The sequence below is a fragment of the Epinephelus moara genome, chromosome 18 (assembly GCF_006386435.1).
Source record: "Epinephelus moara isolate mb chromosome 18, YSFRI_EMoa_1.0, whole genome shotgun sequence".
Classification (NCBI taxonomy): domain Eukaryota; kingdom Metazoa; phylum Chordata; class Actinopteri; order Perciformes; family Serranidae; genus Epinephelus; species Epinephelus moara.
The window spans coordinates 22,825,314-22,837,910 of NC_065523.1; the positions used below are offsets into that span (position 1 = coordinate 22,825,314).

At 40.7% G+C, this 12,597-nt stretch overlaps 2 protein-coding genes across 2 annotated transcripts; both read left to right on the top strand.

Annotated features, from left to right (window-relative positions):
* Nucleotides 1-3,451: 3,451 nt before the first annotated feature.
* LOC126405783 (myeloid-associated differentiation marker-like protein 2) lies at nt 3,452-5,986 on the top strand. The gene has a single exon (XM_050069710.1). It carries the CDS (start codon nt 4,294-4,296, stop codon nt 5,203-5,205), a length of 912 nt encoding a protein of 303 aa, XP_049925667.1. The 5' UTR covers nt 3,452-4,293; the 3' UTR covers nt 5,206-5,986.
* Nucleotides 5,987-8,201: 2,215 nt separating this feature from the next.
* Nucleotides 8,202-12,571, top strand: pycr1a (pyrroline-5-carboxylate reductase 1a). The gene is made up of 8 exons (XM_050069709.1): nt 8,202-8,338; nt 8,617-8,688; nt 8,814-8,884; nt 9,070-9,249; nt 10,130-10,351; nt 10,480-10,572; nt 10,857-11,020; nt 11,333-12,571. Exons 2-8 carry the CDS (start codon nt 8,622-8,624, stop codon nt 11,499-11,501), a joined length of 966 nt encoding a protein of 321 aa, XP_049925666.1. The 5' UTR covers nt 8,202-8,338; nt 8,617-8,621; the 3' UTR covers nt 11,502-12,571.
* Nucleotides 12,572-12,597: the final 26 nt, after the last annotated feature.

Below are 12,597 nucleotides of genomic sequence, written 5' to 3' on the forward strand. Positions count from 1 at the left end.
TTTGCACAATTCTCATTCCCATTTTACATTCACGGCACAAAAACCTTTTGCAGGAGGAAAGGTCAACAGCTCCCTCGGGCTCCCAACAGTTTGTCACCATTTTGACATATCTGATAATAGATATGAGGCTCAGTGTACACACACTGAAATTCAAAGGGTTTTCAAGCCCTTATTTTTGAAGAGCCTTCGTGAAATCTCAAGAAATGTGGTCAATTTACAAAAACAGGAAAATATTTCAGAGTAGGTGAAGCGAAAGTGAGAAATGTGGCGTATTTATTTTATTGAAAATGGCACATAAGTACTAAAAAATGACCTGATGAGCTGATAAACTCAGACTTAAAATAACCAGGCTACACTACATCTTCTAACATAAAAGGTCTTATACTGGCTACGGCTAGTCTGTTTTGACATTGCTTTCAAATTTGACATTCAATCGCCTATTCACACATACACTCACACGTCGAAGGCACCGGCCTAACCCTCATGAGCAATTGCGGTTCAGTTTCCTGCTCAAGGACATTTCGACATGTGGTCAGGAGGAGCCAGAGATCAAGCTATTAACCCCTTCGATGAGAGCACCACCTGTGCTGTCTGCTGAGCTACAGCCATCCTCCCACACTCACACCTACGTCTGATTTTGTTTGCAGATCTACGTCTGCCACATTCATAGTTAGGGTGACTTTAATGTGCCAAACATGATGCTGTAAAGTGAATTTGCGAGGGAAAAAAGGGGGGACTGGAGCAGCTCACTGACTGACTTGCGATCTTAGCCTTAGTCCATAGCCAATGTCCAAGTGCTACACTTCTATAGTCACGTCAGAAACAAAAGAACACAGATTTATCTTAAAGTAACAAAGAAGGAAGTGTAATAAATTAAATCATGACAATTCAGTTCTTCATTTAGGCCTCCTCTGCAGAGCAGTGAGTTGATAATGTCAGGACTTTAATGACAGATGGGCTGTTGTGGGTGATTACTCTTACCTTTTAGAGGTAGGGCTGGGAATCATTTAAAAACATTATGATACCAGTACCAACAGTACTGTTCGATATCAAGAGAGTACTCCATTTGATACCTTTTTTTTATACTTAATACTTGACACCAACCTGGGCTGAAGCTGCTGCGGTAGTGGACCAATCAAATGCCACATTAAAGGGGAACTTCACCCGGTTTGAAAATTCATACATTTCATCCCTATGGTCAAAAACAGTCCAGAAATATTAGTAAAAATGAAGAACTCTCTCCTGAATCCAAACATTAGAGTGCCAAACCTTACATTGCGATGTCACAGGGTATAAAGTCTGGAGCTGTTCCACAGACAATTAGTACGTTTACATGGACAGTTTAATTCCACTTTCATTCGGAATGAAAGGCCATTCCGATTAAAAGTGGTCATGTAAATGGTCATTCCAATTGAAAATTAAATCCGATTAAAGGGGGTGGTTTATTCCGTTTGTCATTCCGAATGAAAGAATTTTGTGTGCATGTATACACTCATTCCTCTTTAAGTTCATTCCGGTCTTTCTGCGCATGCTCGTTTCCTTGCCCTTCTGGCGCGATGACGTATATAGCGCGCATAGCAACGGGCTGAGATAGAGCAGTCGGACTCGTTGCACTCACCGGTTTCCATACGCCAAAGCACGGTCTTCTATCTCCCTTCTTTGACCTTCTACCTCCCTTCTCCTCCTCAACAGACGAAGCATTAGCAGAACAAGGTTGTTGTCGTATTGCTGCTTCAAGAATATAAGCAAGACAAGCCCGAAAAAGGCACTGAGAACGGCGTCGTCAAGCATCTTGTTTTCCGGAGCGAGGACTACAGTCTTTTCTTCCGGTAAGCGTAAACACGCAACATCCGCCCCGCCCCCTATCCAATCAGAAACCTTCCCTGCCCCGAACCTTGCGCGGACCCGAATAAAGGCGATTAAACTGATCTCCCGTGTAAACCCTCATTCGGAATGAATATTTTCCATGTAAACTACCTGGAAAAACTTTAAATCTGAATGATTTCATTCAGATTTATTTTATTCCGAATGAGAAGCCATCATGTAACCGCACCCAGTGTATGATGAAAGTATACTAAACATGACGCTTCGAGCACAGAGGGGAATGTTATAGCATGAGCACATTTTCGGTTTCAGGACTGAGCTCACTAGAATAGAATAAAACTAATTTGGGTATAAAAAAAAAAACATAAATGTTGTGGGTTCATAAAATCAGGCTCCCATTCATTGTCTGTGGAGCAGTTCCAGACTTTATACTTGATTACATCACTTCTGTGGTTTCTGGCTTCGAGAGAGAGTAGCTCATGTTCACAAATATTGACTGAACTTTCCTAGGCCATAGAAATAACATGTTGGAATTCTTAATTTAGGTGGCGTTCCCCTTTAAATAGACGAACACTTGCGGTGACTGGCAACGGACACAACCTTACAGAGAGTCTTTTTTTTCTAGATCTGGGTACAAATATGATTGAAGGTGTCACTTTACTGGAGAAGTTTTGATACTTTTTGGTACTTGGTTATTTGGGTCAATTTAGAGGCCCTATTTAGAAGTTAATTTCTGCTTAAGGGTTAGCGATAAATTGTAGTCTTGTTGCTTCCCTTATATAGAGTTAAGTCTATGAAGCAAATCAAGGTTTCATGGTTTTCTAGTGAAAGAAAGATAGTATTAGAATGTATATTTTAAAAATCAGTCAGCCCTCCAACCTTTTAATAAGATGACAATATCATCAGCGTATGTTTTCCATAAAGCGATGGAGTGGGTTACGCATTAATTTCTTTTCCCATAGGCCCTTAAAATGATAGGAAGAGGCAAAAGCACTGCCCACAGGGGGCGTATTGGTGGATTTTGCAGTTTGGGGCAGGCCACATAAAACAGGACACACAGGAAAGTCTTTTTTGTTATCCAATCCCATTAAAATGCAGAGTCCATATCCTCATCAGTTTCGTCATTTAAACCGTTACCTCCCCTCATTCAGTCTGAATCCCACCATACTCACCTCCGGCAAATCAGTGGAAAATAATTTTGCTGAAATATACCACACTTCACAGGCTGTAAAAAATGAATATGTTCACCTTGCACACTGTAACTCAAAAATAACAGCATACTAATATCACAGGTTAAAGTATTTTAAGCAGCTACTAATTATTCCCACTTCCCTCTTACAAGCATCGCTCAAATCTGCCATCACTCGTGCATAATCATCTCTCTGGACCTGTATGTAATTTCTGCCTCTAATGGGAGTCTTAGCCTCCCTCCCTGTCATTACACGGCATATAAATGCCAGTTTCATACCAAGGGTGCTCTGACTCAGCCTCTCTGGGTGCTCCCTAGAAATACGACTCCCATCCTGACTGCCACATGCAGCCTCCCACCCCTCTGTGGAATATAGAACCCCTATTTTTAGAGCTGGCGAGGCCTGTAACCCTGGGCTCGGCGCAAACTTTCATTTAAACAACCGCCCCTTGCAATCTGCCGAGTGCACACTGGAGGGAGAGGGTGTGTGTGTTTGTGTGAGCGAGAAAGAGTGGGAGACCAAATCCAAAAGGCAAAAGGAGGTAGAAACAGCTAGACAAAGAGAGCCAACAGTTTGAGTGATTCTGACGGGCTGTAAGGGCCTACAGTGGAGAGATTACAAGGACTGAGTCACTGAGTAATGGAACTTGACTGACAGGACAACAAACTAGTCCACCTGCTCGGCACTTGGGGCTATTGTTGGAAGATTGATCTCTGGATACGGCTTATAGAGGACCTTACTTCACTCTGAACTTTCAATACACTGGACAACTTGGTGACTGAAGAGAGCACGCGGGCGAAACCTAAGATTTCCGAGGACATACACTACAGCTTTGAGTAAGACCGGGATCAAATTCCTAATCTCTAGATCATTTTAAAACACTATGAAAGACTGAAACCAGTGTTTTATGATTTACAGAAATTATGATCTGTATGCTTACTTCATAGACCTCTGCAGCCAAGTAGAGACATTACTTTAAAACAACAAAAATCAAAAAGATATCTCATTCAAGGCCCATCCTTTACGACTACAAGCTACTGTACAGACGTCTACATAACAGCGTATAAATGTGACTGGATCTAAGGCCCACCACGGTAATTACAAAGCAAGCTCAGGGAAGAATTACAGACATTTGTAATTAAGGACCATCTATAAAAGGCAACCAAAGGAAAGGGTGAGGTCTGTGACAAAAAAAAAGTGGGCCTCAAGGACACCAAGACAGAGAACAGGACATCAAGAAACCAAGAAAAACAGCTGCTACTGGGAGACAACACATACCATGGATCCTCATGGCGGACACTACCTCAACAAAAAAGCTGTGCTGTCACCTTTAGGTGCAGCCCGAATTTGCCAGCTGCTACTCGGTTGCACCATAATTGCCCTTGTATCCCACAGTGCGGGCTACAGCGCAGACTATGGGACCTTTTGCATGTTTGTGTGGTGCTTCTGCTTCGCCGTCACACTGGTTGTGTTCACCTTGGACATCACACGCCTCCACGCATGCATGCCCATTTCCTGGGATAACTTTACTGTGGCGTTTGCCATGCTGGCAACGCTCATGTACATCACCGCCTCCGTGGTCTACCCTGTTTACTTCCTCCAAACAGAGTGCCCTGATGAGAGCTGTGAAGTCCAAATCTACCGCATTGTTGTCACTGTCTGCTCCAGCGTCTGCTGCTTCCCCTACGGTGCTGAGGTGATTCTGACTCGAGCCAAGCCAGGAGCTGTGGTGGGTTACATGGCCACTGTGTCCGGTCTACTCAAGGTGGTCCAGGCTTTTGCGGCCTGCATCATTTTCGGGGCCCTGGCCCATGACAGCGAGTACAACCTCTACATCGCCACCCAGTACTGTGTAGTGGTGTACAGCCTGTGCTTCTCCATCACCGTTATAGTGATCATACTGACAGTTTCTGGGAGGACCTCTGCCCTGCGGTTCCCCTTTGATCGGTTCGTGGTTGTCTACACCTTCTTCGCCCTGATCCTCTACCTCAGTACTGCACTGATCTGGCCCATATTCAGCTTTGACAGGAAGTACGGCACCACTACTCGTCCTGAGGACTGCCCACGTGGAGAATGTCCCTGGGACAGTAAGCTGGTGGTGGCGGTGTTCACCAACGTCAACGTGATCCTGTATTTTGTTGACCTTGTTTACTCCCAGAGGATTCGCTTTGTCTCCAGCTCTGCTGCCTGAGAAACTTTCCCCCCTCAAGACTGCTTAGCCTCAGAGACAAATAAAGAAAGTTTGAGGCCTCATCCATCATACTCTCCACAGTCAGGTCTCTGTGAAGGACTCATTTCCTTGGATCCATAGATTCATGGTGTCGTATTTATGTGTGACATTTTTTATTATCAGTATTCATCTAGAATTGAGCCTGTAGGCAGCAAAACTGACAGTATTACCCTATGCTATAAACTTAGAGGCCTTTTCCCAGTTCTGCGGTGACCTACCAGGGAGAGACTGCCGGGTGCGCCAATGAGCTGATCTCAGCAACTTTGTTCACAGAGGACCCTGGGAAGTATGTCCATCTCAGCACCCAACACATCCCTCTGCACCTGGTTCCTTTGGTGTTTGCACACAGGACAGACCTATGGGAGTGTGGGATAATGTTTAGAACATCAGAGCAGTGTTATGTCAGTCAGATGTATGTATTAAAATGTATGTAAACATACAGCTCATAGAGATGAATAGCTAATGTTAGGTCTACAGTTTGCACTGAACATAGCTTTTGGTTTCAGTTTAACCATTTTGTTGCATTTTTTCCACATTTTGTCCTCATATGTGCCAAAAGTTGAAGTTCATTAGGCTTTTCTGACATCCATTGAATGTTAAATGTATCTGATACATTCATTTTTGAAGGCGAAATTTTGACAAAAGTATTAATTTTTCACTTTACTTGGGATAAGCACAATCATGTAGTGTAATAACTCTCCTTTTGCTATATTTCTGAAATTCTGATATGTTCCATGTTCAATAAAATATCGAACAGGATGTTTTGTCTGTCTTTTTTTAAAAATCTTTACCCTTTACTGCATGAACTAACGTGAGGTCTTAATTGATATGTGAACCTTTAACTTGCCACTTTCAGAAGACAGAAGACTGCTCTATCACACAGTGAAATAAATCATTTGTTTATTGGCTAAGGATCAAATCAAAATTGAAATTGGTCTACAGTTATGTTGATTGTTAAAGTACATTTGATTCATAGCCTGATTAAATCAAATAAACATTTCAATATTTGATAGTATCCTGTACCCTTTACTTTGTATGAAGTAATGTTAGGTCTTAATTGATATGTGAACTTTTACTCTCCACTTTCAGAAGACCGAAGACTCCTCTATTACACACTTTGACATCATAAATCTGGTTTGTTTATTGGCTAGGGTTCAAATCAAAATTGAAATTGGTACAGTTATGTTAATTGCTAAAGTACATTTGATTCATGGCCTGATTAAATCAAATTAACATTTTAATATTTGATAGTGCACCAGAGTCATTTATAAATCTATTAAATTACATGTTATCTTGACAGTGTCAGAAAACAGTTTCCTGAAAAGCATGTTTGTTGGGTTCCTGAGCTGCCAAACCAAATTGGTGAAATCTTTAGCCGCTAACTTATCAGTGTCAAGTGCATTGCTTTAAAACAATCTCTGCTTCATACCCACCCCGATGACCCTGATGAAGGCCACAAGCTGAAATATGTCTGTCTAATGATAAAGTTGTTCTATAGCTAATGCTACAAGTGTAATGGGAGTTTTACCTCTTAAGACTGTCTTCAATTCTCCATGCATCTTGAAAGAAGTTGAAGTTGTGCCGGATGTTCCTACTCTGCCTCCTGAAGTGTAGGGTAAGATGGGCAAAATTCTCCCTCCCCTAACCCCTCTCCTAACCAATAGATGGCACTAAATCTACTATCAACACATGCATTTAATGGCTTTGCTCTTGTGAATTGTGACAATTCATTTGGATTCTTGCATTCTTAAGATTTATTCCACCACAACCATTTCAGGGGGAAACCTAATCTCATTTTTTTTGGTCAATGGATAATTGTGATCCATGTTTCATATCAAGTTATACATAACAAGCTTTGATACAAATTACAAATTACATTTTCTAATACACCAGAGGATCCACAATAGGATATTATCGTGATACAATATTATTGCGATTTAAATATGTTGCAATATGCTGATTGTTTGGATAAAATATATTGTGATATATTGAAATTTATTATTATTACTTTTGTCAATTATGAATTATGTCCCCAAAGGAAAACTTTTTTTTTCAGTAAAATGTATCTAGTGGACAGAAAAAGCAATTAATTATATTATCCTAGTAGGCTACCTGAAGTCTTATTTGTCTTCGTAATATTAATAATTTATATAATAAATATATATAGCTTGTGTATATGTGCATAGTTTGGGTGCATGTACGTTTGTGTATAGTTTGACAAAGCAAAACATATCTGTATACATACAACATATCATAATTTAATATATTATCATAGGTTTAGGAGAATGAATTATTGCACATGCTTTCTAGTGATGGGGAGCTACATAATTGACTATTATTAATACATAGAGAAGGGGTGGGAATAACAAGTTTGTACTTCCTCCCACTCCTTTTGGACATCTAATCAAATCAGTATGTTGTTTTCAGTTTTCAGGCTTCCTTTAGTAACTATTTTTATGTATGTCTACCACTGTATGGCTATTTTGTTTATTTGCTACTTAAAAATTAGCTATTCCACCAACAGTGTGTTGGTTTGTGCATCATAATGCTAAACTCATATCCAAATAATTTTTAATTTTACATTAAATTATGTTCTTATGGGGGGCGTCTTCCTCCATCTTACCCCATTTGGTAGACATAAATGAACAACATAAATAGCTATGACATGGAGTTGCTCAGTGGAGTTACTCAAGATAAAAACACAAACTATATTACTTACTCCAGGCTGGTAACTGGGCTACAGGTTGGCTGTCTGGGTCAGGCTAATTTGTTTGTCTCTCTTCCCAGTAAATAGCCTCCACCAACAACTTTTCTCCCCCAGAGCACAACCTGATGCAACTGGCTTTCCGGCATTAAAGACCCCGCCCCAAAGTTATGCTATCCCTGCTGTGATTGGTCGAACTTGTGACGTATTGACCAAACCTGTACGCTGATTGGCTCTGTCGCTCGTCAGTTAAGTGTATCTCCGCAGGTACAGTAGAGCGCTAGACAACCGCTCTGGCCACGTTGACATGTCGTAATTTCAGGTGTTTCGGTTAGGCGGTTGCTGTTTCGGTCGGTCAGTCGGTCAACTTAGGAGCTCTTCAGTTTACCCGTAAGTGTTTTCTGAACGAATGTGTTTACTGTACAACAACATGGCTGCCCCCACTGTGTGTTAACGAATGTCGTTCACTTTGCTTCATAAGGAAGTAAGAGTTTGTTTACTACTAACTAACTTAAAGGACAACATACCCAGAGATGTAAAGAGGCTACACGCTGCACATGAGTTGTTAAACGTAGAAAATGATTAGTTTGTGTTGAAATGAAATGGATTAATCACTGTTAAAGTTTTCAACTCTGTCCACACACACACATACACACACACACACACAGGTAGGATGAGTGTGGGTTTCATAGGAGCAGGCCAGCTGGCCCACGCTCTGGTGAGAGGCTTCACAGCTGCAGGTGAGTTTTGAATCACACTTTCAAATGTTTTTTAGGACTATTATTCAAATCTGACTTGTGTTGTTGATGTATGTTGATTGCAATCAGACACTGAAATGACTTCTGGACATTTTGTCCCCTTCAAGGCGTGATTGCCACCCACAGAATCACAGCCAGTTCCCCAGACACAGATCTCCCCACAGTGCAGGGACTGCGGGTGGGTAGACAAATGGGGATCAATATTGCACTCCACCTGTGATTCTGTTAAATTCTGAATATGTTTGTGGGGTTTTCAAAGAATAAAGAAATACTTTGCTTGCATGTTATGAATTCCTATTTATAGTATAAGCTTACCTCTGTCCACCAAAGTACTAAAAGATGTCTTTTGTGCTTCTTGTACAGAAACTGGGTGTCAATTTCACCACCAGCAACAAAGAGACAGTGAGCAAAAGTGATGTTCTCTTTTTGGCTGTGAAGCCCCACATCATCCCTTTTGTACTGGATGAGATTGGACCAGACATCGAAGATCGTCACCTTATTGTGTCCTGTGCTGCGGGTGTCACCATCAGCTCTATAGAGAAGGCAAGTCATAGTTATCTGTATTCCCATGTTACTAACTGAACACAGGTTGATAATAGCACACCTGGTCAATATGACAAAATCAAATACACATTTTTCACTTAATACTAAGTCATAATACATAATCTGGGAGTATTGGCGTTACTGCATGTACAGTGTTTAACCTAAATGAAAGTCAGTTTTGCTTTAAAGCTGCCTGTGAAGCCAGAAAAATGCATTATTCAAACTTTAATTTTGTGATTATCACATTTTTTTAAAAAGCGAAGTGTACCGCAAATCACTGGCTATGTTAGCCTTATGCACAATCTGTATTTGAATTGGTATCTGTGCGCGTATTTATCTTCAGTTTGCTGTTATGCACTGTAGTAATAGCTCTCTGTGGTAGATCTAGTACTAGACTATCATTTCACTGCTGTGTATTTTTTATTCTTTTGTTTAATTTTTCTGCATATATTCTCTGTCCCTTTTGTGTATCTGTGTTTTTGTATGCATTGTGTAAAAAGCCACTGGGTGCCTCAATTTCCCTTGGGACTATTATCTATCCATCTATCTATCCCAGATGATATGTAATTTTGTATGACATGGTATTAATCATGTTTTTATCCAGATGTTGGCTAATGCTTGTGAAATACTGGCTTCACTGTTTATTTTAACTTGAGGTTCTCACTGTATTTCTGGGCTCACACATTGCAAACCCTCGGGCACAACCGTCACATGTTGTAACATGACATTGGTTAGCTGCCTGAACTTGAGACACCCCTGTCCATTTAATGCAGCCTAAGATATCTTATCTCAAAGCAAATGAAATGTCAACTATTGGATAGTGGATAAACTTTGATCTGTGTTAGTAACTGTAAATTAACTACATTGCTATCCGTTACAGAAGCTGCAGCAGTATCGTCCTGATCCAAAGGTAATGCGTGCAATGACAAATACTCCAGTGGTGGTGCGGGAGGGGGCAACTGTGTACGCCACGGGCACCCATGCACAAGTGGAGGATGGAAAGCTTCTAGAGCAGCTGATGGCCAGTGTGGGATACTGCACTGAGGTGGAAGAGGACCTGATTGACGCTGTCACAGGCCTCAGCGGCAGTGGTCCTGCTTACGTGAGTCATTTATATCATGTCCAGCGTGTTTTAAAATGTTGCCTTACCTGTAGCAATTGTGATAAATCAGTCATGTGGTTGTTCTCCCTCGTTTCATTATGTTAACAATTATGATTGTGGCTTTGCAGGCGTTCACAGCTGTAGATGCTCTTGCTGATGGTGGAGTTAAAATGGGCCTGCCCAGGAGATTGGCTGTACGCCTTGGAGCCCAAGCTCTGCTGGTATTACCTGTTATATTTAAACAAATTTATGTTCTACAAGCTTTATTTGCCTTAGCTATGGCCATAACATTCTTCATTTGTTCTAATAAACATTTAAATTTGCATTGTCCCTGTAAAATCTATAGATCCAGATACAGTTGTGCCTGTTGTTGGCTGCAGTCTGTCTTGATTTTTCTCTACACACAGTCTGAATGTACAGCATCTTTTTAAAAAATACAGGTTCAATGTGACATAATGAATACTGTGTTTGTCTAACGTGCATCTCCCTGTGTGTTTCTTTCAAGGGGGCTGCTCGAATGCTGCTAGATTCAGAGCAGCACCCTGGCCAGCTCAAGGACAATGTGTGTTCACCAGGGGGCGCCACTATCCACGCCCTGCACGTCATGGAGAGCGGGGGCTTCCGCAGCCTCCTCATCAATGCTGTAGAGGCCTCTTGCGTTAGGACCAGGTAGGTTGACAACAAAAGTGTCAGACAAACAAACTAACAAATCATATTTCCTGTCACAGGGTCACACAAGAAATGCTTTTAAGTTAATTGTTCTATTTAAATGGCCAAAGGGTGATATATTTCTTTACAAGTTTATATTTCAGACAGTAGATGGAGCTATATGCAAATAATGTTACAATGAGAGTTTGTCCTCTGGTTGTAAGTTACCTAGTGATAGGATTGATATTACACCCAGATACTGTGCTGTGCTGAATATGTATGTTGCATACTAGGTTGTAAATGCCTCTGTGTTCCCGCCCCTTCTCTAAAAAGGGAGCTTCAGTTTTTGGCCGACCAAGAGAAAATCTCCCCAGCTGCCATAAAGAAGACAACTCTGGACAAAGTGCTGCAGCAGCCAGGAGTGACTCCAGAGGCAGTCGGAGTCAGATCTCATGGGATCAGTTTGTTCAGTAACAGTAACCAGAGGACCAAGAAGAAGTGATCTTTTTTTTTTTGTCAGGCTTTGAAACAGCACATTTTAATATACCGTAAAACTTCAATTAATAGCCTGCTTATTTATTATTGGCTTAAATCACTGAAATCAACAGGCCTATATATGGGACAGACGTTAATTCCTTTCAGACAAAACGGTTGCTCTGCAAAAATTGGGAAATACAATAAAATTGTTTATATAAACCAGTATGAATATTACTTGTTTAAAAATTAGGCTTCAGACAATATATCAATTATGAATCATTTTTTTGATCCAGCTCTGATAGACAGCACATCAGACAGAGAGAGAGTGACAGCACTCGAGGATTACGGGAACCGACACAACACCACTTTATCCTGTTAAAACAATACTCGTAACTTGGCTTAATTTTTTAAGAAAAACAGATTCAGATTCTTATGATCTGAGGACCCTTATGGACTAGAAGAATATGAATAACTTGCAGGGTAATCGAGGAATGGACACATAATTTGAGGTGGCCGTTATTTGTCCAGGCCAGTAAAAGGGACTGGGCATTTAATTGAAGTTTTATGGTATGTCACATCAGTGAGGAGGCAGGATATGCTGTGAATAAACCACTACTGGCAGGTGATTTTTGGAACATAAGATAACAAAGTGGATTTATTCCTAGATTTTAAAATAAGCTAAATGTTGGATGATGCTGTAAAAACGGCACGAGCCATATTTCTTCTTGTAATGAAATGCCTTTACTTTCTCAGGCTAGATAAGACTAGAGTAATAATGCCAATACCTGTGTTTGATACAGAGTTATGAATCTTATTGCAGTCAGTCTTTCTGATTGGGGAAGTTAGGTTGACTAAATAACAATGCAATTCAGTGGTATGCAGTGAAGCAGTGAGCTCTGCGGTACGTTTTTAAATGGTGTTACAGTTATGTTTGTAGTTGTATTTGTGTAATCTCAACATCATGTTAAAAATTGTACTTTAAAGTGTTCTCAAACAAAATGAGCTGAATGCAGTATTTTCTGATGCAAGGAAACTATGAGGATGTTATCAAAACCTTGTGTTATTATTAAAAAAATATATAGTTTTGAGTGTTGTTTATTCTGTGAATTGGCAGGTGTTAG

Bases quoted from the DNA above. Each gene is read 5' to 3' on its own strand.
- LOC126405783 (XM_050069710.1), top strand. From the start codon at position 4,294: ATGGATCCTCATGGCGGACACTACCTCAACAAAAAAGCTGTGCTGTCA.
- pycr1a (XM_050069709.1), top strand. From the start codon at position 8,622: ATGAGTGTGGGTTTCATAGGAGCAGGCCAGCTGGCCCACGCTCTGGTG. The intron at 8,689-8,813 runs GTGAGTTTTGAA...GTCCCCTTCAAG, and splicing joins GAGAGGCTTCACAGCTGCAG to GCGTGATTGCCACCCACAGA. The intron at 11,021-11,332 runs GTAGGTTGACAA...TTCTCTAAAAAG, and splicing joins GCCTCTTGCGTTAGGACCAG to GGAGCTTCAGTTTTTGGCCG.